Source organism: Odocoileus virginianus, chromosome 13 (assembly GCF_023699985.2).
Source record: "Odocoileus virginianus isolate 20LAN1187 ecotype Illinois chromosome 13, Ovbor_1.2, whole genome shotgun sequence".
NCBI classification, from domain to species: domain Eukaryota; kingdom Metazoa; phylum Chordata; class Mammalia; order Artiodactyla; family Cervidae; genus Odocoileus; species Odocoileus virginianus.
In genome coordinates this window covers 43,051,149-43,077,615 of record NC_069686.1, presented here as the reverse complement: position 1 = coordinate 43,077,615, position 26,467 = coordinate 43,051,149, and the positions used below count along the sequence as shown (strand labels likewise).

The 26,467-nt window shown below is 37.2% G+C and overlaps 1 protein-coding gene across 16 annotated transcripts in view; it reads right to left on the bottom strand.

Annotated features, from left to right (window-relative positions):
- The window catches only part of GTDC1 (glycosyltransferase like domain containing 1), a 571,706-nt gene that overhangs the window by 427,805 nt on the left and 117,434 nt on the right, over nt 1–26,467 (bottom strand). Inside the window, exon 1 of one of the 16 annotated variants that reach the window (XM_070476255.1) lies at nt 17,892–18,073. The exons of 14 other annotated variants lie outside the window; for them this stretch is intronic. In XM_070476255.1, the coding sequence (XP_070332356.1) occupies nt 17,892–17,893 (2 nt within the window). In that variant the 5' untranslated portion in view covers nt 17,894–18,073. Of the gene's footprint in view, nt 1–1,674; nt 1,698–17,891; nt 18,074–26,467 lie in introns of those variants that run through there. One more of the 16 variants, XM_020886786.2, reaches the window with a different exon arrangement.

Sequence of the window (26,467 nt, the reverse complement as noted above, 5' to 3'; positions counted from 1 at the left end):
TTCTTTGTTATAAAGTGGGATTTCTATGTTTCTTCAGAAAAATAATTTTTACTGTTCTCACTTACAAAAACTGAAGCATTCCCAGGGTCTGACTAGAAAAGCATAAAGTTAGGAATATTGCTCCATAGATTTATTCCTCCGAAGATGAAAACATACAATGGAACAAAGAGGAAAAAAGATAATCTTAAGGCCACAGATAACTGACCATATCTAAGTCAGAATTCCTTAAGGGAAGCCAAAAATTCACTGGAAGCTCACAGTTTGTTTCTTTTTTTTAACCTTTTTTTTACTTTTTTTTTTTCCCCTTCAGTTAGAAGATATGCAACTTGATTGATGGTATTTTTTCCACATTGGTGACATTTTAAATGGAAACCAAGATTTTTTGGGGGTGGTTGTAATAGCTTGATGAAATCTTTAACATGTGCCAAAATGTTTCATTAATGTAAGTCAGCCAAATAATCCTCTTGCCTTGTAAAAATATTTCTTTTTAAAAAATGCTTTCTGAAGTATTAAAATATTAGAGTACTCAGAGTTTAGCTACAAATATATGAGTTATATTGACTAACACTGTACCAGTATCTCTTCAAAGCAAACAGTAGAGAGGATGGGATAATGTTAGGTATGAAGTTCTCAACTTTTTAACATCAAATAATAATTATGTTTAAATTCACATAGCGATCAATAAGCTGGGATTCAATCAAGTTGCTGTGTTTCTCATTCAAAACAACTGTTTGCCCTTGCAAAGGGCCAGGTGGCTGCTGCTTTGAGGTTTGTGGTATTTAGGTCATGGTGACCAGCAGCCAGTATGGATTCTCTTTTCCTCTGCCTATCGTTTTTTTCTAGTTGAAATGAAGAGCCAGGTCATGTTTGATTAGTGATAACAATAAAGATGTATTCTATTTAAAAGTAGGAAAAGTGCCTTTCAGTCAATAGAAAATTACATACCTGACATTAAAGCAGAAAAGTATAGTGATGCACTGGAGGTGAAAAATAGGGAAATCTTAACTAAATTACAGGGAAATTTCCATAACAGATTCACTAGTAATGCTGATTTAATAACGATTTCCTGTCATGAACTATATTTATCATATACCGCCTCTCTGACATGACACTGTATTTAATGTTTTTGAGAGCCATTTTTAATCAGATTAAACTCAAGGAAACCGATAGGTATCTGTTTGGTCTGAGCTTTAGCTTCTGTTTCTTATTTAGTCACAAGACTATTATTGCTGGAATCTTTATAAACACATTTGCTGGGATTGCCACAAGAGTACAGCTTATGTTGTGAGGTCAGAAAAATGTGTGCCAGTGGTTTTCATGATCTCTGCACAGAGTGCATTACAGAATTGTTTAATAAATTAAAGACAAGGGATGCAAAATGTGTTCCTTTCCCCCATGGGATTAAGCATCTAAAAATATAACTTATTTTTAGATTCAAGAAATAGTTTCTTAGGAACTAAGTAACCAAGAAAAATGTTCAAAGAAAGGTTGGTACAATATTATTCATTACTCAAGTATATTTACATAAAACTAAAATTTTCAACAATAAGCTCAATGTTCTAAAAGCTAATTTACCAAGTAAGCAAAACTAACTTGGATAATCTATATAACTGCTATGACATTACTTAAGATACAACATTCCAATACTATCAGTGAACATATCAAGTTGAATACCTCAAAGAGCTCTGAAGTGCAAAGTTTTCCTCCTTCAAATTCAGGTTCTTGGAAAAAAGTGCTCCCTGGTTCAAGATTTCCCATGGCAGATAATCAGCGACAATTCAATAGTGCCAAACTGAGCATTAGATAAGGATGAAATCATATCAAAGTAAGATTAGCGTTAAAAAAATGGAACAAAAAAGTAGAAAAGAGAATTTAAAAGGTAGTAAAGACTGGTCCTTTAACACTCCAATTCTCATCACACGAAAATGTTTTCAGGCTTAGACGACCACATAATACATGCAATATGCAAAACCACTTTGTGGTAGCTCTAACAATACTTTGTTTTTTCATTCACGTAAATTGCATACTTTTTCTGAACAAACATAATTAAAGTACCTGTGGCTTTGAAGCTTCCTCCTTAGAATATCTTAAAACTGTACTAAGGCATGCATGATGGACACTGATTAGCTGCTAGGATATAATTTAGTGAGCTGGTACTGAACTAAAAACTGTACAGTAGCAGCCACAGCTAGTTACATGGTACATTTTTATGAAGTATATATTATATAGGAAAAGAGACTATCATGCAATTATCTGTATACAAGAACAGGAGATCTTTAAGACAGTATTAATTAATGGTTAACACAATTACTGCTGAAGTTTAGGCTTCCCCAGTGACGCAGTGGTAAAGAATATGCATGCCAATGCAGGTTTGATCCCTGGGTGAGGAAGATCCCGTAGAGAAGGAAACGTCAACCCATTCCCATATTCTTGCCTGGGAAATCCCATGGACAAGAAGCCTGGCAGGCTATGGAATCACAAAGAGTTGCATGGAGTCACAAAGAGTCCGACACGACTCAGCAATTAAACAACAATATTAATAACACCATAACTGAGTGTATGAAGTTTAAGAAAAATTAAAGTCAATGCTATTATTGAGAAGTTTTTTAATATCTTTGCCATTATATACAGTTTTAGTATGCATTATTTTTGCTTAATATTGATAAAATATTTCATAAACAATTTACAGGTTGGGTTTCAGGTAAGCAGAATAAACACACTATTTATAAGCACAAGATATACTTTTAAACCAACTTTTAAAATTTCACTGGATCTTTCAACATTTGTTTGAAATCCTTACAAGATATTCATCTATTTGTGGCATCATATAGGTCTGTCTCCCCATCTGTCTATGTTTTTCGTGAAGACTAGTATCTGGTACATGTTCCCCCCACCCACCCCCCTTCCCCACTTTAGTAGCTATTCATTGGCCCACTACTAAGCCGTTTCTGCAATAGTTGTCCAACAGCATTTATCTATCATTTCTTAAAAATAAAATACAAGTTTGGGTTTTTTTCTAATAGGACAAGCGGATAAGTAATCAGTCTTTAATTTTTACTAAATTAACTCTGTATGGTCAGAAAATTAATGTCATCAAAATTATTGTCATAATAAATAATTACATTGGCAGCATGATTTAATACTAAAATCTAAAACACTGAATTTTCTAAGAGTAGCATATACATGGTTATTCATCATAGCACTTCAGACCTATCTTTCCAAAAGTAACCTTCTTATAGTCCACAGCCAGATTTGCTAAGAAATTCACATCTTGCATGTATGGACATCTTGAGGAATCCTTTTTTAAAGGAAATCCTGGCAACCTCCTTCCCCTCCCCACTCCACTTGGTAGCCTGACTCCAGCACAAGCTCATCTGGTTTGACTAAAATCATTGCATTATTTGGCAGTGGTTTCTTCATACGTGGCGCTTGGAGCTCATTGAAGCTCAAACAGTACAGGAAATGCAAATCATGCAAACCACCCTCACGATGGCGACGTACAGTGGCGTGATTGAGCGGCAGTACGCACGACTCGTGGGCTGACCACATGAAAGGAGCCATTTAAAGGCCAGATGAGCGAAAGCTGGGATAAGTTAGAGAGTATGTGTGAGCTTCAAAGCTGGCAGAATAGCATCCTTATTTAACATAGAAGGGTTTTTTTTATTATTTTTTTTATTAATAACACCTGCCTGGGTTCTTTACGTGGAAGGAAGTTTACACAGGCAGAGTGCGTATATTGCATTAAGTGGCCCAATCTTTCTTTTTTAAATCCTAGGTATTGTAGAAGAGTGGAGGACTTTCCACCAGTTTTTTCACAGGATTTTCTACAGTTGTTAACAATTATGGGAAATGTTTTCTTTCAGTGAACTTAAAAAAAAAAAAATGATCTCGCAATGTCCTACATTATCTGCTCATAATTCTTAATGTCAGTTTAATTGCCACATGTTAATAAAATTAGTCCCTCCAACAAAAAGTAAGGAGGGAGCTACAGTTCTCAGGAATTCTGCAACAAAAGCCTCAGGAGCAATACAGAATTTGCTATTAAGAGAGTATTTGAAGAAGGCTAATACAGTAACTAGAAGAGAAAGATGGCTATAGGAAGTTTTCCCTTTCTTTTTGAGAACTTATTGTTTTTTAGATGTTTCTCATTTACCACCAAGTAAAGAAAATGTAACTATTAAGAGAATAAACTCAATAAATTAAAATAATTAAAAGAAATGTTCGATTTTATATGTTTGTTTAGTGTTTTAAATTATTTTCCAAAGCCCTTTAAGTAGGCTATTTCATTTGCATTCAGACTTAAAAGCATCGAGAATTCCATTAAAGTGCTGGCTCCCTTAACCCCTTATACTATAGCTAGAAGCTTAAATAAGTGAATGAGGAAGTTAGAAGTTTAAATAAAGGGGGAAAAGGCTAATGGAATCAGAAAGACCTATACATAAATAGCCATATGATACTGAACTAATCACTCTCTGAAACTCAACTTTCTTATATTTAAGGAAGATGCTATCACTACCCTTTCTGACCACTTCAGAGCTTCATTTGAAAGATGGGGTGCTACAGTATGTGAGAAAACTGTACAGTGCTAAAAAAATAAAGAAACACTCTACAATTTATGAGGCACTCACATTGTGCCAGGTACTACGTTAGGCTTCTTACATACTTTAGCTCATTTGGTTTAATTTCATCTTCACAATACCACTGCACTATTATTAGTTGCTTTTTTTTTTAAGAGGAGTTGGGTCAGGGAGAGAAGGAGAGGGTGGGATGAACTGAGAGAGTAACAGTGGCGTAAGTACACGACCATGTGGACCACATGTAAAATAGCTAGCAAGAAGCCGCTTCAGAGCACAAGGAGCTCAGTTCGGTGCCCTGTGATGACCGAGAAGCGTGGGATGGGACACAGCGGGGGCGGAGAGGCTCGAGAGGAAGGGGATGTCTGTACACATATGGCTGATTCATGTTGCCGTACAGCAGAAACTAACACAATCCTGTAAGGCAATTATATTTCGATTTTTAAAGAAGGAGCTGGATCCCTTCTGTTTACTTTTATTTTGGCAGCGCTGCATGGCACGTGGGATCTTAGTGCCCTCAACCCCTGCACTGGAAGTGCAGTCTTAACCACTGCATTACAAGGGAAGTTCCTAGTTCGGTTTGAGGACTGAATTACTCCTTCTGCTTTCAGCTCTTGGAAGGCATCAAGGATCCTACTGAAGAAATCAAACCTTGATCTATCTATCAAAACTATGATGTATGAATATTATGGAAATCTGAAGATGGGTGATTTAAGAGACACCATCTACCTTATGTCCTGTTTCATAGGAAACAGATATAAAAACCAGGCACTGATGAGCCACAGGTTCAAGATTTCAAAGACTGTGATGGTAGTGGGCAGAAATCTCTCCTTTTAGAATAAATTTAGAGTTGCAGTCTGAGGAGGAGCACTGAAGTAGATCCAATGAGGAAACAAAGTATGAAAATAACTGAATTTGAAAAAAATTGAAGGTTCCAAACTGCTAAGTGGATTTGTGTGGGTTTTGTTTTCATTTTCTTTTGAATGAAGAGGGCAGAGTTCATTCCTCTTCAAGTGCCCCATGACAATTCTTAACAATCTTACTGTCACTTTTCCAGTTGGAAAACAAACCTGAATCTGCATCTCTTGTTAAAGCCTGTTTTTCTCCATTTGCCTTCAATAGCAAGAGAACATTATCGATTCATTAAGTCATCCCTTACCTTTGCCTCTAAATTATTTCCAATTCTTCTAGGATTTATTTTCCAGCCTGTTATTGATCTTTATCAGTGTCCTCTAGGTGCTATCAAATTTGCCACATTAGATTCACATTACAGAATTCAATACTAAACACTCAGGACCCACCCAGAAATGCCATCACCTACTCACCGTTCTTGACAACTCAACCTTTCCAGACCTCTCTTTTCTCAACTGTAAAATGACAGCAGGTTGATTATAAGAGCTTTGAAGTCTTAACTATGTTAATATCTGTCATATTATCTCAGTGCCAGGTGTTAAAATTGAAAAATACTGATTAGTAAGAAAAAAATAAAGTAGTATCATGAAAGACTCTAAAATGGGAAGCAAATAATTAACATTTTGTTAATAGCACCCAGGGCTTCCCAGGTGGCTCCAGTGGAAAAGAACTCACCTGCCAATGCAGGTGACATAGGAGACACAGGTTCAGTTTCTGGGTCAGGAAGATCCTCTGGAGGAGGGCATGGCAACCCACTCCAGTATTCTTGCCTGGAGTACCCCATGGACGGGGGAGCCTGGTAGGCTACAGTCCACAGAGTCGCAAAGAGTCAGACAGGACTGACGCGACTTAGCATGCATGCCATAGCACCCTGTGGACAACTACCTATGTGACCATAGTTAATTCACTGAAACCTTTTTGTTGCTTTTACTGATGAACTGAAAATAATACATCACACTTTTTCATGGAGGGGGTGGACTACATAATTTCTTACTACAATGGTTCTAGAGTGAATGACTTTATTATGGCTTATTGTATTTACATGCTGGTACCAAGCAGTCCTTCATTTAACAATGTATGATAAGCCTAGAATGTAACAGGCATCATATGACACAGTGAATTCAAAGATGATGGTATAATGGGTTTAACTGTGTTGTCCAAAAAGATCTACTTAAGTCCTAACCCCTGGTATTCAAGTTAGGATGAGATCATACTAGACTAGTATGGGTTCTATACCCAAAGACATCTGTTCTTCTAAAAAGAGGAAAGGACATAAAGAGATACACACAGAAAAGAAAATCATGTGACAACAGAGGCAGAGACTGGAGTGATGCACCTACAAGCCAAAAATGCCCAACACTGCAGAGATTCACTGGAAGTTAGGCAAAGGCAAGGAACGATTCTTCCCTAGACCCTGCAGAGGAAGTGCAGTCTTGCCAGCACTTGATTTTGGACTTCTAGCCACAAGAACTGTGACAGAATAAACAGTGTTGTTATAGAACCTTGGGAAACTACTACACTTGGTTACATCAGTATAATAAGAGATAGTCACTCAAATAAGCCACTCAGGCTTCCCCTGGTGGCTCAGTGATAAGGAATCTGCCTGCAATGCAGAAGTTGCAGGAGCAATGTTCAATCCCTGGGTTGGGGAGATTCCCTGGAGAAGGGAATGGCAACCCACTCCAGTATCCTTGCTTGGAGAATGACATGGACAGATGAACCTGACGGGCTACAGTCCATAGGGTCGCAAAGAATCAGACACAACTGAAGTGACTTACCAAGTGTGCACTCAAATTTAAAAAGTTATTAAAAGATTTCCAAGAAATATGTTATTTTAGTGAAACCAAAGACTGGCAACACCTAATATTTTTAAAAATTAAGCATTCGTGACACTGAAAAATGTGCTTTTGAACAGGATAAACCACAGGCTACTATCTTAACCAATTCTAATTTCCTAATTTGATTTTTTTAAATAGACAAACCATTTGACTTCTGAACATATCAGTTTCCTTTCCTAGAAAGTAAGATTTGACAAACATTCTAATCTACCACACAAAAGTGAAAAGAAAATTAATGACATTTTACTGAATACTTTTGCAAATGTTCAGTATCATAATTATACATACATGAACACAGAGACATGAAAGAAAGAAGGAAGAAAAGAAGAAAAGAAAGGAAAAAGAAGGAGAAAAAAAAAGAAGAAAGGAAGGAAGAAAGAAAGAAAGAAGGAAAGGAAGATGATTTAGGTATAGGTAAGGTGTGGATATGGATATTATGTCTTATCTTTGTCTCAACTACAGACCAAGCATAATCAACTATTCAAAAAAAATTATTTAACTATTTAAATTGCTCATGAAGTGAAAAGCAAAATTATAAAATAGCAGGATTCCTTAAAAAAAAATTGTGCTCTGATGAAAAAATAATTAAAATTACTAATACAAAACAACGATCTGTCCAATTAGCATTGTCTTTAATTAGCAAAAACATTTAACCTCTTTAGTAAGCTTTTATGTGGACAGAATGTTTCATACTACTATAATTATCCCTTAAAAGTAACAAAACAAAAAGAAAGGAAATACCCAGCAAGTGAAACAAAGCTAAAAGAATTACTGAGCTATATTTATACTTACAATCTTGAACTGGTGAAGATAAAGTATAATAGATACTATTATTTGTTCTAAGCCCAGACAGTATATCCTAGACCAGCATTCTCAACTCTGGTTTTACTTTAGAAAGTCTTGCAGGATATTTAAATATAAATGCTGATGTCCAGGGCCCATCTACAGGTAGGGTTGCCCCCATGGCATCATAGGCTTTGGTCTCATAACTTCAGAGGGCACTGTTTATACAAGGCAATAAAACCTATAAGATGCAGGAATAAAAGTGAATACAAAGCATTAAAGATACTAAGTGAGCCACTAAATCAAACCAATTAATCACTTCTCAAATAAGAAGCACCAGACTTCAGCTCTCTGGGCAAAAGGAAGCTTCTATTGGACAGCCATTTAGTACACAGCATGCTGAGCATACTCTGAGCCCTGGGAGATTTATTTTTCTCCTCCTTAGCACATAATAGCACCCTATGTACGGTAAATATAGGATTTTATAATATTGAGGAACTACTTAGGATTTATTAAGGTGATAATGGTATCACTCTACAGTTATGTTTTAAGAGATTATAGGGACTTCCCTGGTGGTCCAGTGATTAAGACTCCACAATTCCACTGCAGGGGGTGAGGGTCCTATTTCTGGTTGCTGGTCAGGGAACAAAGATCCTACATGCCATGAGGTACAACCTCCCCCCCCCAAAAAAGAGGGATTTTTATCACTCGGAGGTACACAGAGAAATATGTAATTTACTAATAGAACATCAAGAATTTGCTTCAATATAATATGGAACAGGAAAGAGCTAAGCAGATTTTAGATAAAACCAGATTGGATTATTTATAATTGTTAAAGGGTAAACAGGCTCATTAACTATGACCCTTTACTTCTCTATATATGTTTAAATTTTTCAGTAATGTGACCACTCATACAAATCAAAAACAGAAAAAGCAATGCACCTTTAGGAAGCAAGCTCTCTTCACCAAATGGAGACTATGCTTAAGATGAACAGTATTATCACAAGGAAAGGACCGTATAAGTAAGAATTATCTGTTGGAAAAGTAACCGGCAGTCAAACAAAAAGGTTTATAACAAGACATAGGACGGAGCTATAATTTAAAAGTAGTGGAAAGGAGAAATGACATCAGGCTACAAAATAAGAACTAATCAGTGACCTAAAAGAGGTCAAGAAGGTTTCTGCCCTTCAAGCTGAGGTCAAAGTTAATGCCAAAAAAGAGAGATTGCTTATAGGAATCAAAAGCAAGAAAGGGCTGAGAGAAGTAGGGGGAGAAAAGATATAAAAATTTGACATTAGATGCCACTGATAACAATCCTAATTTACTCCTATTAAGTGGTAAACAGATGCTTATAAAAGGCAGAAAGCACAGAAATAGAACAGTTGACTCTTGAACAACACAAGTTTGAACCAAACGGGCCCATTCAATAAGTGAATTTTTTTTCAATAAATATGTACAAAATAAGTAATACTCAATTGATTCTCAGTTAGTTGAATCCTCAGATGTGTATTTGCAGATACAAAGGGCCAACTATCAAGTTATACTAATATTTTTAAGTTGAGAGGGTAACCATAAGTTGTTTAAGAGTCAACTGTATATTGAATTGAAATGAAAGATATTCAGGGTTTTCTTTAACAATAAAGATATTTTAACAGAGAGAAATGGGCAAGAGGATGGTCAAATTGATGACATTGCCAAAAAACAGTGGTACAAGTAAAGTTTTTAGTGACATGGAAGGAATATGATAAATAATTAAAATACAAAAAGAGCTAGGAGGGTATTACTCTATGGAATGATTTAAAATGCTCAAAAGGGCTACAAAGTCCAGCAACACTATCCTGAAAAACAGTAATGAACTATTTCTACAAAGTAATCCATGTAAAGGGATAGCCCTGCTAAGTCAACAGGTAAACCACCAGCAATTGTAAATCATTATTATTCCTCCACTCTTCCCTTCTGTCATCATAATCTGTACACTTCCAAAAAGGTTCTTGGTTTTAACAACTTATAGGAAGTTCATGTCTAGTGAAACCTTATTTTCTCATCGCATCTGTATTCTCCAAACTAAAGTTTTTGGCCAATTAACTAAAAACCAGTAACCATTTTATGCATTTTGCCACTGTATCATGGAAAAGAAAAGCCTCAGTATTTCCACCTTATACCTCCTATTTATCACTTTGAGTTCTGTCTTATGTGCTTCAAACTCATTACAGCTTCATCTTCTGCTACCTGAAAAAGAATCTAAAAGAGAAAAGTGAAAACCACTAAAACAGCCACCTTCGCCAACAAGCATGAAGTATTTCTACTAAAGTAAAGCACTGTATTGATATAAATGTAGTATGAAGCAGCTACTACATGCAGGACACTATAACAGGTAGAGAAAGAAAGAAGAAAAAGAAACTAGGATGTTTAACTTTGTGAGGCAAGTAATGTGCTGTGTGCTCAGTGGCTCAGTTTTGTCTGACTCTGTAATCCCGTGGACTGTAGCCTACCAGGCTCCTCTGTCCATGGAACTTTCCAGGCAAGAATGCTGCAGTGTGTTGCCATTTCCTCCTCGAGGTGATATTCCCTACCCAGGGATGGAACCAGCCTTAGCAAGTGGATTCCTTACCACTGAGCCACCTGAAAGCCCAAGCAACTGTTAAATAATATCATATGCTAGAAAATCAGTGAGGATTGTTTTCCTATGTGTCTCTAATCCATAAACAAATACAATTAGAAAATTGCACATAACAAAGAGTATATGTCTTATGAATTTTATTGGTATGTCTTAGTATTATTTATTCACTAATCCAACAAATATTTACTGAGCACTAAGAACTGGACCTTGGGAAGAGCTGTGAAAAAAGACAGTGTCTCTATCCTCATGGAACTTAGAAATAATATTTCCTGGGAAAATTTATGATGATCATTTGCTTATAAAAGTTCAAAAAAAAGGCAATATTAAATATTATAAGACACCAAAAGAACCCTAAAATATATTTTGCGTATTTGAATTTGAATCTCAGTTGCTCAAAAATCCATGAGTTACTCATCTATTAAACATTTTTCTTTTTCCTCTCATCCACTCACAGAATGACCACTTCCTCACCACTACTAATACTGTCCAAGTGTCAAGGAATAGGTACCACCATTTAGCAGTGACAAGCAATAAAAAAAATTATTAATAGCTATTCAGGATTGTTTGTTACTTAGTGAACCACTATGTAAAATATCAAAAATGAAGAGCAAAAGAAATGGATGAAAGAAGATACTGAATTGTCTATAAGAGGGTATGTTGAGAACAGGATTGTCAGTAGTTGGTGTCTATTAGTTTTACTTCTTTAACAAAAGAGTTCAAAACACAGTATTTGGGTGCAATCTCTGGCTAATACTTGGGTGCATTACTCTGCCTTCTAAATGCAGTACTTGGGTGCAATCTCTCTGCAGGCAGAATGATTTCTGTTCGTTTCCAAGATAAACCATTCATTACCACAGTAATCCAAGTCTATGTTCCAACCACTAACGCCAAAGAAGCTGAAGACCTACAAGACCTTCTAGAGCTAACATCACAAAAAGAAGTTCTTTTTATTATAGGGGACTGGAATGCAAAAGTAGGAAGTCGAGAGTACCTGAAGTAACATGCAAGTTTGGCCTTGGAGTACAAAATGAAGCAGGGCAAAGGTTAACAGTTTTGCCAAGAGAACGTACCAGTCATAGCAAATACCCTCTTCAAACAACATAAGAGACGACTATACACATGGATCTCACCAGATGCTCAATACCAAAATCAGATTGATTATATCCTTTGCAGCCCAAGATGGAGAAGCTCTAAATGGTCAGCAAAAATAAAACTGCAAGGTGACTGTGGCTCAGATCATGAACTCCTTATTGCCAAATTCAGACTTAAGTTGAAGAAGGGAGAGAAATCACTAGGCTATTCAGGTATGATCTAAATCAAATCCCTTATAATTATACAGTGGAAGTAACAAAGAGATCCAAAGGATTAGATCTGATAGACATAGTGTCTCAAGAACTGTGTACAGAGATGTGTAACAATGTACAGGAGGTGGTCATCAACACCATCCCCAAGAAAAAGAAATGCAAAAAGTCAAAATGGTTGTCTGAGGAGGCCTTACAAATAGCTGAGAAAAGAAAAGAAGCAAAAAGCAAAGGAGAAGGAAAGATATACCTATCTGCATGCAGAGTCCCAAAGAATAGCAAGAAGAGATAAGAAAGCCTTCCTAAGCGATCAATACAAATAAAAGAAAATGATAGAATGGTAAAGACAAGAGTTCTCATCAAGAAAATTAGAGATACCAAGGGAATATTTCATGCAAAGATGGGCACAATAAAGGACAGAAATGGCATGGACCTAACAGAAGCAGAAGATATTAAGATGAGGTGGCAAGAATACAAAGAAGAACTATATAAAAAGATCTTCATGACCCAGATAACCATGACGGTGTGATCACTCGCCTAGAGACAGACATCCTGGAGAGTGAAGTCAACTAGGCCTTATAAAGCATCATGACGAATAAAGCTAGTGGAGGTGATGGAATTCCAGCTGAGCTATTTCAAAGCCGAAAAGATGATGCTGTGAAAGTCCTGCACTCAATATGCCAGCAAATTTGGGAAAGTCAGCAGTGGCCAAAGGAATGGAAAATGTCAGTTTTCATTTCAAGCCCAAAGAAAGACAGTACTAAAGAATGTTCAAACTATTTCACAATTGCACTGATTTCACATACTAGCAAAGTAATGTTCCAAATTCTCCAAGCTAGGCTACAACAGCACATGAACCGAGAAATTCCAGATGTTCAAGCTGGATTTAGGAAAGGCAGAGGAACTAGAGGTCAAATTGCCAACACCCAATGGATCATAGAAAAAGCAAGAGAATCTCAGAAAAACATCTACTTCTGCTTCACTGACTACATTAAAACCTTTGACTGTGTGGATCACAACAAACTGTGGAAAATTCTTAAAGAGCTAGGAATATCAGACCACCTTACCTGCCTCCTGCGAAACCTGTGTACAGCTCAAGAAGCAACAGGTAGAACTGGACATGGAACAATGGATTGGTTCAAAAGTGGGAAAGGAGTAAGTCAAGGCCATAAGGGTGGTGTCATCTGCATATCTGAGGTTGTTGGTATTTCTCCCGGCAATCTTGACTCCAGCTTGTGCTTCAACCATCCCTGAGAGCCCAGCTGGTGAAGGATCCAACTGCAATGCATGAAATCCCAGTTCAATTCCTGGGTCAGGAAGATCCCCTGAGAAGGGATAGGCTACCCATTCCAGTATCCTTGGGTTTTCCTGGTGGCTCAGATGGTAAAGAATCTGCATGCAATGCAGAAGACCTGAGTTCAATCCCTGGGTTGGGAAAATCCCCTAGAGGAGGGCATGGCAACCCACTCAAGTATTCTTGCCTGGAGAATCCCATGGACAGAGGAGCCTGGCAGGCTGCAGTCCATGGGGTCACAAAGAGTTGGATATGACTGAATGACTAAGCACAGCACACATCAAAGCTGCCTATTGTCACCTTGCTTATTTAACTTATATGCAGAGTACATCATGTGAAATGCCAGGCTGGATGAAGCACAAGCTGCAATCAGGATTGCTGGGAGAAATATCAATAACCTCAGCTATGGAGATGACAAAACCATTATGGCAGAAAGCAAAGAGGAACTAAAAAGCCTCCTGATGAAGGTGAAAAAAGAGTGAAAAAGCTGGCGTAAAACTAAACATTCAAAAAACTAAGATCAAGGCATCTAATCGAATCATTTCATGGCAAATAGATGGGGGAAACAATGGAAACAGTGACACTTTATTTTCTTGGGCTCCCAAATCACTGCAGATGATGACTACAGCCATGAAATTAAAAGACATTTGCTCTTTGGAAGAAAACCTATGACCAACCTGGACCACATATTAAAAAGCAGAGAAAAAGGTCTCTGTGCTGACAAAGGTCTGTGTAGTCCAAGCTATGGTCTTTCCATAAGTCATGTATGGATGTGAGAGTTGAAACATAAAGAAGACTGAGCACCAAATAACTGATGCTTTTGAACTGTGGTATTGCAGAAGACTCGAGAGTCCCTTGGACTGCAAGGAGATCAAACCAGTCAATTCTAAAGGAAATCAGTTCTGAATATTCATTGGAAGGATGGATGCTGACACTGAAGCTCCAATACTTTGGCCACTTGATGTGAAGATCTGACTCATTAGAAAAGACCCTGATGCTGGGAAGGACTGAAGGCAAGAGGAGAAGGGAACGACAGAGGACGAGATGGTGGATGGCTTCACCGACTCAATGGACATGAGTTTGCACAAGCTCTGGGAGACGGTGAAGGACAGGGAAGCCTGGCATGCTGCAGTCCATGGGGCCGCAAAGAGTCGGACATGAGTGAGCAACTCAGCAACTAACTCTTACCAGGTATAAGAAATAATTCAAATACAATGTCTAAAAAAAAAAAGGAAGTCAAATGAGCAGGTTAGGTCACTTTCTCTGCAATAAGCTCAGCAAAATGATTTCTCCAACTCACCTACAGTCATATTTTACTTTCAGCTCCAATTAGCAAAGGTAAAAGTATATTGAAAGAAATAAGGAGAGTCTACTTCTACAGGGTGGGAAAAAAGCAAAACTAATATACACAGGTCTATTCAAAATTTTTTTCCTACTAATAAAAAGCTTTCAAGCACATTTTAATAAGTTTTAAAGATATACTCCAGCTAAATGACCTGCACTAATATGGTGGCCAGTGACACAGCTGACCTAAAATGGCCATTTCTATTGTGAATAAGAAACTTGTTATGTCTACTAAAATTCATATCAACTTGAAACAAACATATTAGAACATTTATTTCCATTTAACAAATATTTTTTGGCAGTTAGGATATTCAGCTGTTATTCTTTTATTAAAATTAATGTGAAATTTCTGCATGCTCAGACATTCACATAATTCTTTGGGGTTTAAACAAAGAGTTGATACTGTATGTGTGAAAAAACTACTTTGTATTACAAAATTACAGTCCTTTTTTCATAGGTATGAAAAGTTGCCTTTCTTTAAATAAAAAAAAAAACGATATTGTCAAATATTTAGAACTATGAGACAAATGTACACCTTCTTCCTCTTTCAAAGTCTTTACTAGACAAGGGTGCAATTTAGCCACCTTCCATTTTACCTTTGTCGTAAACACAGAATTTTTTTACATATGTCCAATTAATCAAGTACCTTGGAAAATACCTACAAAATAAGATTTATTAAACAAATGTTAGCTGAAAAAAATGAATAAACAATGAAGTACTAGTTCACTTTTTCTAATTATAGAAATATAAGTATGACCACTATTTCAATTCATTAGAATTGATGCTTTCAAACTACGGTGCTGAAGAAGACTCTTGAGAGTTCCTTGGACAACAAGGAGATCAAACCAGTCAATCCTAAAGGAAATCAAACCTGAATATTCATTAGAAGGACTGATGCTGAAGCTCAAGTTCCAACATTTTGGCCGCCTGATGTGAAGAACTGACTCATTGGAAAAGACCCTGATGCTGGGAAAGATTGAGGGCAGGAGGAGAAGAGGGCAACAGAGGATGAGATGGTTGGATAGCATCAACCATTCAGTGGACATGAGTTTGAACAAACTCCAGGAGATAGGGAAGGACAGGGAAGCCTGGTGTGCTGCAGTCCACGATGTTGCAGAGTCGGACGTGACTGAATGACTCAACAACAATAACAACCCACTATAATGGGCTTCCAATGTGGCAATAGTGGTAAAGAACCCAACTGCCAATGCAGGAGACTTAAGAGACGTGGATTCAATCCACAGGTCGGGAAGATCCTCTGGAGGAGGGCACCGCAACCCACTCCAGTATGCTTGCCTAGAGGATCCCATGGACAGAGGAGCCTGGCAAGCCACAGTCTATAGGGTTTTAAGGAGTCGGACATGTCTGAAGTAACAGAGCACAGACACACCCACTATAACATTTAGTTGATTGCTGCTGGCTCAGTTATAATTCAAAATTGATGCCACAAGTGAAATAAATGAAATAGAAACCAAAAATATCTGAATAATATCCATACTATCATTTCCCCCAATCACTATGAACCATCTGTATTGATGAATAAACGTAGCAGCGTATTGTAGCTTGGGCCAAACATTCTTGAAACATAAATTTTTTTAATTAAAGTGTTAATTTCATGCAATCTCTTCTATTTATATTTTAAAAAAAATAAAGGCTAGAGATTAATAATCTAAAAATGAAAATTTCAGAACAAATGAGTTACAAAGAAGAACAGCACAAATTCTAATTTCACAATAGCATGTTCAGTTTACAAAATATTCTTTGAACGTTATTATCTCACTTGATCCTCATAACAAATCCTGAAGATAAATGGACAGGTATTATCTTTTCTTTTCACTGTCTTGCAGATGAAGACACAGAAGGACAATGAATCTGCCTGTCAACAGCTGCGTGGCTGAACTGCATCTTGAATTCAGCTCCTCTGACTTCTCAGAGTCCAGCGTTCTCCCCAAGTCCCTCACAGCTACTACATAATAATTCATCTAACAGGTACAAACAAAAAACTCAAAACCCACCAAACATTCCTAGGAATGCCCCAACACTGAAGGAATTCACATTGTGTGGCTAATATTTGTAAGTCAAGATTAGTCAATATCTAGGCGTCTAATCTGTGGTTTGGAGCTGCGAACAAATACCACATTAGTCAGCAAGACAAAATAGGTGACAGAACAATTAACGTTCCATGTCTATGAAAAAAGAAGTCATTCTTGGTTTGGTATGCTTAGGAGCTGAAAAAAAAAAAAATCGTACAACAAACTGAAAAGCAAAACAGAAATGAAAATGAATGCTGATGATTTCAAACTGAATATTCTGAATTGCAAATGTGGAAATACTGATTCAAATAGCACTATTTCATTAAACTCTATTAGAGGGAAGGCTTCAAGTGACTCATATAGATAAATTCGGAAAGAAGGGATTTCCCCATCATCCCCCACATTTGAAAATGTAAAACAAAAATACCAAACAAAACCAAGTTGTGATGTTACTTTAGAGATTTCCTATAATATCTCTAAAACCTAAGACATACCAAGTCCGTAACTATTGATGCTCTTCTAAAGACTAAAAATCCATAATTACTGAAGTACTAACTTTTTGCTGTGGTCATAACAGAATGTAAATGTCATGAATTCTCCAAGTTTTGATATAATCAATATCTTAAGGGTTTATCATCAACAATGGCAATATGCATTAGAAATCCTAGAACATGATAGTTTTTTAAACACTGATAATGCAAATTCCTTTGTTTCTGGGGCCAAAGCAAGCTGAAGGATGCAACAGCCAAAAAGAAAACCCTGTTTATCAAAACTTCCTTTTTCAGTGATTCTAAGGGGCTGGTATTCACCACAACTCCTCTCAGATTTAGACACCTAATTAGAAACTGCATTTTTAATACTAGTTAATACATGTAAAGTATATGCATGTTGAACATATTAAAGAACAAAAGTTTTCTGGGAGCTTTTTTCCATGGAAAAAAAAATAAAGAAAACTCAACACTGTTCAAGTGGATCACTACCATCTGCCAGCATTTTATCTAAAATAAAACTGACTGAAAGAAGGCAAAAATTAAGATCATGTTTCCACAAGACTCAATGCTTTTTAGGTACCTCAAATCTAAAACTGCCAGTGTTTCTTCTTGTGTGTATGTATATGTGTGTCTTCTTTTTTCTACTCCCAGTTCTAAATAACAAAATCAGGACCCCCCCCCAAAAAAAAATGATTACTTACATAAAATGAAAGTGTCAGTCACTCAATTGTGTCTGACTCTTTGCAACCCCATGAACTCCTCCGTCTGTGCAATTCTCCAGTGGACTGGGTTACCATTTCCTGTACTCATATATTCAATACTCAAACTTCAGAGCATAATCTCAATTTTTAACTTCTACTTCTCTTACATTTTCCAAAAAGTACTGCAAATAAAATATGAATGTCAGTAAATATTTTTAAATACTTGGAAAAAATAATAATACTGCTAGTGAAATGATCACATAGTTCCCCTAATCATTTTTTATGAGCCCCTGAGTTAAACTCTTCATTTCTACCTGTTGCAAGAGTCAAGGATTCCCAAACCTTTGTGATAACAGCACTAAGCTATTGCTTAAATTCCTGGCAACAATCTTCTTATAAAATTTTATAGAGAAGTATTTTTTTCAATTAAAATGAGTTGATTTTTTTTTTTTGTTTTAAAACCTTTTAAAAATCCCCTTTGAGAAAAATGAAGACATTTAGCAATGTCACAAAGTAAAAGCTAGGAATCACTACATCTGAATGAGAAACTCTACAATACAAATGGTACACACATACACAGACACGCACCATATACAAATAATATCTGCATTTAATATAATTGGACTTCATGAAAAAAGTTTTCATTTTATTTAAGGTTATGATGGCGTCAAAACAAAAAACCAATGACAAAAAAACTAGCTCACATTCTTAGCCACTTTCATTTTCTGAAGATCACCAAAACAGTTTGTATACAAGTAAATATCTCAATACACAGAAAAACAGACTATGGGCTAAAAATCCCCTGTATTTTCAGGTCTACTATTGTAGTGAAAGATAGGTTACCATGTGTGCAAATTTCCTAGAAACATATCAGTATCTGACAGCTTTAGAAAGGCTGATTCAAGTGAACACTGCCCACAGAGTACAGGGGAAATAAGTAAGTAAAAGGAATAGAACTACATCCAAGAGAAGAAATTCCATTCCTAAAGCATACTGCCTTATTCACCCTTTATCATTTGTGTCTGGCCCACAGTGTGTGTTCTTCAAACAGACGCCTTGCCAATCCAGACCACTGAGGAAGACACTGGCTTTCCTAAACTGAGTGCAAGTTGAGTGACAACCACAAGCTTCAATCATTCATTTCCACTTTGGGATTCAGCATCTGAAAGTGAAAGTGAAGTCGCTCAGTCGTGTCCGACTCTTTGTGACCCTGTGGACTGTAGCCCACCAGGCTCCTCCATCCGTGGGATTCTCCAGGCAAGAATACTGGAGTGGGTTGCCATTTCCTTCTCCATAGATACACTTAATACCTCACTTTTCCCTTTTTTGAGGGGAGTGGGTGATAAGTTAGAGAAGTTAATACCAAGTAGTGAATCTCTTATTGATTATGTGTGTGTGAGTGTGATACATACACACACACACATACATGTATGTATATATACATAATATGTTCTAAATTTCATTAAGTGTTACATTAATTCTTTAAAGAAAAGTAAGTTTTGTTGCATTGAAGTACGTGGAATAACTTAAAATGCTGCCAAAGGAAACCCACTGATTCAGTTTAATGGGTAAATACAAATGATTTACAACTAGCATAGCTATTTTAAAAATAATTATAACTAATAAGGTAGGGTGTGCTCTCTGTGATTTTACCTAAATTAATTTGTATACAAAAATTTTTTTTCATAGATAGGATGAGGGTAAATTTCAATTCAGTTTCTAGACAAATTTTAAAACTAGTGAAATGCAAATATAAATTTCATTCATACTCTTTCCTTCACCCTTACCATCCCTACTACCGTCATTCTCATTCAGAATCGACTTCTACATTAGATGTTAAGAATCCAATAGCCATCTCCAGCCTCATCCATGGTCTCCATCCTATACTGCTGTAATAACTGTCCTGTACACAGTTTTCCTTACCTCACTCCCATGTCTGACCGCAGTACTCACTGTGATTTACCTGCGAAACATTGCTTCCTCTTCTTCAGATAGCAGCGGTGCAATTTCCTTTTGCTCTCTTGAACTCAGTTCACAAGGTTTGGAGGAGGTCAACCCCATAGTGGCCATGTGACCCGGGATCTGGCCAATCATGACATTAGATGTTCTTTATCACAGTAACAAATTCAAAGACCACACAATTTAAAAAAAAAAGTCCTTCCACTCAATCTGGGACTTTGGTTACAACTGTCAAAAGAGAGGTACCCTCCTTCAGATAGGGTAACTAAGCAGGTGAGATACAAGGTCAGCTCTGGGAAAGATCCACTTGGAGAGAGCCACACCAGAGGAAAGGAGAGTCAAGAAAACAAGAGGCCTAATGAATCACTGAACCCAGCTTTGCCTGGAGTCACTCTGGACTTTCAGTGACATGAGCCAATACTTTTTCCCTTATGTTTAAGTGGTTTTGAATTGGGGTGTATTATGCGCAACTAACAGGGTCCTGAGTAAGACAGCCTTCAGAGGATGGCTGCGGGAAAGCTGAGTCGCTGAGTCGTGTTCGACTCTCTGTGAGCCTTTGCGACTGCAGCCCACCAGGCTCCTCCGTCCACGGGGTTCTCCAGGCAGGAATACTGGGGTGGGGTGCCGTGCCCTCCTCCAGGGGATCTTCCTGACCTATAAATCCATCCCACATCTCTTACATTTCCTGCATTAGCAGGTGGGTTCTTTACCACTAGTGCCACCTGGGAAGCCCCTTCAAGGGATACTCATAACCTAAAGCAAAAGCTCCCTAAATTCTTAACCTTGAATTCAATAATGTTCATGAACTAGACAAAATCTGCCTTATCCTCCCAATCTGATGTCCCACAATTCTTCCTAGCTCAGAACATGTTTATGTTAAACCAAGATTTTAGAGATTTCCAAGCATTTCCCAATTTTCCTACACTAATACCTTTGTTCACAGCACTTCCTCCTCCTATAGAACTCATCCATTTTACCTCCATCTGTTAAAATCTCTAACATCTTCTCAGGTCTACCTCAGAATTTCCAGAATGAGAATTAAACTCCCTCCACTGTACTTCTTTAGTGAATACTACCATCTCTGCTGTCCTGATTGTTCTGTGTAAGGTCTATAGTAACATCTTCAGTATTTAGTGTACCTGTATTATGTTCTATGCCCTGTAGAGACATACAGCTAACACAAAGGTTAGCCACATTCTCTTTGAAAAAGCAAATATAATCATGAAATCCTGAGACTGGAACAGAATATCCAAACAACTAATAAGTTATATCAGAACAACTTAAAAGATATAAGCACTACTGGAAAGACTTATTGCTTAAGCCTCTTAATTCTAAAAATAAAAGTAAAGTGTTCAAGAAGATCTACAAGTAAGACAGAAAATAATTTCTGTATTAAATAAAGCAGTGGTTGATAACAAAGTTGAATGAGAGAATAAATTTGTCTTTGTCTTAGAATTCCTTAAATCTTGATCTTGATTTTAATGCCGTATTTATAATATCATAGAACTCAATAGAAGAAACTAAAACCTTCAATTACAGATGAAAAAAAATAAGACTTTAAGGTTAAAAAAATTACTTTTCCAAGGTCAAACAATTAATTGATGGCAGAGATGGGATTAGAACCCAGAAGCACTGATTATCCTACTGTATTGTATTATTTCTTTCCAACATGAGTGATTTATATTCTTTTAATAAACACTTTCATGTATATATGCATGTAAATATGTTTTATTTAAGATTATCTGAAGATGCATTCTTGGACAGAGTCTAAACCAGAGACACAAACACAAAGGCCTAAATGGACCAATTAAGTAACATAAATCTAGAAATAAGCCAGTATAAAGCAACGGTAAGCAGTTGTATTTGTGACCAAAACAAAGAATGTCTGTCTGTCTTAAAAGCAGTAAAAATTAAAAATGCTTAAATAATTGGGTGGCCAAGCTAAATACTTCTTTGGGCCAAATTCTAATCTCTCATTTATCTTATAGGTTCCATACCATAAATTAAAAGCCCACTCTTCATGGGTGGCCACTAACAAAAATTAAAAAGCCTTAATTACAATAATGTGAAATTTTTTAAATATCTCATACATATTCTAGATTCTATAAACTTTCCTGAACTAAGAAACCTTTTTTTTCCAGAAACATTTTTATATAGGGGAAATTCCAGAAAATTATATTTTTTATTACCAAAATTTACATAATGAATGATGACTGATTTCATAGTATGATTAATACAGCCCATAAAAATAAGTGAGTAAGTGTACAAGGAATTCTTTAGTTTAATCCCATAATACTGAGGCCCTTAAAACACAGGCTCTTAAATGTTTCTAAGCAGTTTCTGTGTAGAAGAGATGATATCCCTGAACACAGGATTCTAGTAGTGCTGAGGGCAGAGGGAAAAAAAAAAAAACCCAGCAAATTAGCAAAGCCTATTGCAACTATACTTTGTTTGTATTTTCAAAACCACAGATATGAAAGCATTCATTCAACCATATTTACTCAACAGCTACTATCTGCTAGGAAGCATGTTAAATACTGGGGATAAAAATGGTAAACAAGACAACTATGCCCCTTGTCATCATGGGACTTACAGAACAAAGAAAAAAAAAAATCAAAGAAAATAATTACAAATCATATGCAATGTAATTGCAGAGTGGAGAGGAAAAAAAAGAATGCTGAAATAAAGACAGGGTGATCAGGCAAGGCCTCTCTGAGAAGGGGAAGGATGGAAAAGGTAAGTCAAGGTGTGGAGAGCAGGCATGAGTTAGTGTAACCAGCTGCGGGACCTGGCAAGGAGCAACAGGACCTGAGGCAGGAAAGAGTCTGCTGTTTCCGAATAAGAGGACAGGCCAGTGTCACTACTACAGCAGATCAGTGAGTCGCCGGGGCTGAGAGATGAGGTTGCAGAGGGAAGCAGGGCCCTATGAGTCCTGGCTATAGTCTGGACTCTTATATATGCAAGAGGAAGTCACTGATGGTTTTTAATTCGGGATTATTTAGTACAAGCTCCTAGTATAGCAACTGGATATACAGGCATTGAACTGTCTTTCAATCAGCAGAGTTTACTAAATGCTTACTAAATATCAATGCTGTGTGTCCCCATTTGTCAAACCTGCCTTTCCATCAGCAGTGTTAGCTTAGGCACTGGCTCTTTTTCTTTTTTTAAATAAAGGATACTTGCTTTACAATGTTGGGTTAAGTTTCTGCCGTACAACAAAGTGAACCAGCTACATGTATACACACAGCCCCTCCTTCTTGGACCTCGTTTACCATCCGCCCCTAACCGACCCCGCTGGGTCACCACAGAGCACCGAGCTGCGCTCCCTGCACCATACAGCAGCTCCCCACTAGCAGTCTATTTTATGCATGGTGTGTATGTATGTCAGTGATACATTCCCAATCTGTTCCACGCTCCTCTTCACACCGCCCCCCATGTTTACATGTCCATACTAGGCATCTGTGTCTCTATCACTGTCCTGCAAATAGGTTCATCTGTACCACTTTTCAAGATTCCACATATATGCGTTAATATAAGTTCTTAATACATGCTGATGAAGGAGGTAAAATGGAAAAAAGCTTAGAAAAGAGCCAAAAGAAAACCAATCTGGGGGAAATTTTGGGCAAACTATCCTACCCCCAGCCTTCTCCCAACTACTTATATTCAATCAATCACAGGAATTTCTCCTATAAATGAGTATTAAGTTGTGATGATTAGCAGGAGACAGTGAGCAAGGAGAAACACAGGAAAGACTGTTTACAAGAAAAAATTTTACAAAAATAGAGGATTATGTTCTTTAGAAAGATAGGATAATGAAAGAGACATGCAGCACTTTTGTGAGCACAAGGCCTCCTGCTTTCTGCCTGCAGTTATCCTTGTGGGCTGGCTGGTCAGGAGGCTGGCAGGTCCATCATGTGAAAGAACCACAAGGTATAAACTAAGGAAAGATGGAGAAGACTTGGTCATTTACTAAACAGGACAATGTGTCCAAAGGCGGCTTGTTGTTCTTCAGTCACTCAGTCGTGTCTGACTCTTTGCGACCCCACATACTGTAGCATGCCTGGCTTCCCTGTTCTTCACTACCTCCCGGAGTTTGCTCAAACTCATGCCCATTGAGCTGATGATGCCATCCAGCCATCCCATCCTCTATCATCCCCTTCTCCAAGGAAATCAGTGAGCATGAAAGCCTTCCTCAGAGGGGAGGCTTAAGAGAAGGGAAGGGCACCAGAACAGCTGCAGCACCGCTTCAGGACGTCAGACAGCCAGCTCCCAACCCAAACATGTTTCATTGACTAAGACCTCAATAAAGCAGGAATACCTTCTGCAATAAACAAATGTCAGGAGTGGAAGTACAATGAAAATAAGTAAAAACAACTAGATTAGAAGCATTCTAAGATTCCAGTCACAGTTTCAATTGTTATATAAAAAATAAGCCTGTTACTTCTAAAAGCAAAATTATGAAGGTCCTTACTCTACAGCCAAAGCATTTTTAAACAAGTATGATTTTTCACCCATTTAAGGATGTTTAGGGAATTTTTTTTTTTTTTGCCCTTTCCATTTCCTTCATTAAAAATAATTTTCTCTCCTTTGTAAAACTGGAATAAAACATCTAGTTTGTCTTTTAAAATACAGTTGTCAAATTTCAAAAGATTAAACATTTGGAAGATTTACCCCATAGGTCTTTAAGGTACAGAGTTTGTTTAAAATAATATTGTACATAAAGATGCACTGTTACCTGGGGACTGTATAGAATCTTAAATGTGAAATTTTATTTTATCTTTAAAATATGCTAGAAGGAGTATTAAAAACATGCACTTGAAGTTGCACTGTTGTGCTTAACTCTTTGGAGACAGTGGGTTCACAGTGCATGCTACTAACTATACAAACACTTTTGAATTAGCAGTCAATGGTGAGAATAAACTATGAACTACATAAAAAGAAAACTTTTTTTCCCCTGCTACTAGAATATTTTACTTCTTGACTGCACTGAAGAAGAAACACAGAGAAAAACAGAAAAGATACAGTCTGGAAACTCTCCTTTAGGATGCGTGTAATATGGTTAATTTCCAGTTATGCAGTGAAGGATGTGCTAGAGTAATTTAAGTGTTAGTCATTCATGTATGTGTGCATGGCTTTGAAAACAAGAGAGAGAGAGGAGGAGGAAGCCAGAGAAAAATAGTGAAACAAGAGACTGACTGAATGGTCAGTTATTTGGTTTTCAGTATTACACTATTTTTGTAGCATTGGGTCAGTTATATTTTCAACATCAAGTCCAGATGGTTTTATACTGTCAATCAGAGGTAAGTTCACTGAAATGAGATATTGTGAACCAAGCCCTAAGTGCCATACAAATACTAGAAAGTTGCTGTGTGCACTGCCTGGACACAAGAGTAGAAAAAAAAAAGAGAGAATCCCACAGTTAGGCATTACAGGATATGAAAGCTGGCTGGCTGGGCAACAGTGGTGAGGAAAACTCTCAGCGAGTTCTCATAAAATGGAAGAGTCACATATGGGTCAGAATATGGGATGCTGTATCACACCTACTGTCACTATTATTTATTTACACAGTGTCAGAACATCATCCTAACCCCAAGAAGTGCATGAAACTGATAATGATATAAGGACAGTGAGCTGGGCAGTACTGGAATGCTACCTCCCGCCAAGTTTCTAAACCAAGTGGAGAACTTCACAGTATGGCAGTCTGAGGATAATCTGGGAATGGCAGGTATGGAGCATCTCAAACCAGAATGGTATCTGTCTTCATGAGTTACCCTATGATTTTAAAAAAGGAAAACCTCACGAGAGGAAAATTCAAATGATGAGTGACTTCTACGGCTAAAAACTAGAGTGACGTGCTCCAAAAAATGAGAAAATTCTCCTAATAGTTAATACATTTGAAAAATTAGACAAAGTGGATAATTTCTTAGAAAAAGCATAACTTGTAACACCTTACTCAAAATGAAATGGAAAATCTGAATGGAATTATAATCATTAAAGATATTATTGCATTAACTAAAAAATCTCCCTATTAACAGACAGGAACTGGGTCCCCATGCAGGTCGGTTTATACCAGTGCTACCTTGCCTCTTTCAGACTTGGGTTACTTGAAATCAAGTGCTCAGTTTTGTAGGTTTTCTGTTTCTTGTAGCCATACAAGTCCTAACTGGTGTTGATTATCATTATGATTTTTCCTTTCTCTACTCCCAACCCTTGAACCTGAAAAGATTTTTCATCTCCATTTCATATATATATATATATATATATATATATATATATTTGTTGTTGTTTAGTCACTGAGTCATATCCAACACTTCTGTGGCCGCACCAGGCTCCTCAGTCAATGGGATTTCCCAGGCAAGAACACTGGAGTGGGTTGCCATTTCCTTATACAGAGGATCTTCCCAACCCAGAGGTCAAACCCACATCTCCTGCTTGGCAGGCAAATTATTTACCACTGAGCCACAAGGGAAGCCCATATGTGTGTGTGTGATTTCAACTTCACTATTTTTTGCTCTTTTTATTTTTCCTTCCCAGTACTATGCCTAGATTCAAGTAAGAGGGGCCCTACTCTCCCTCAGCCGTAAGCTTTAGAAAGTCCTGAATGTCATAATTTTAAA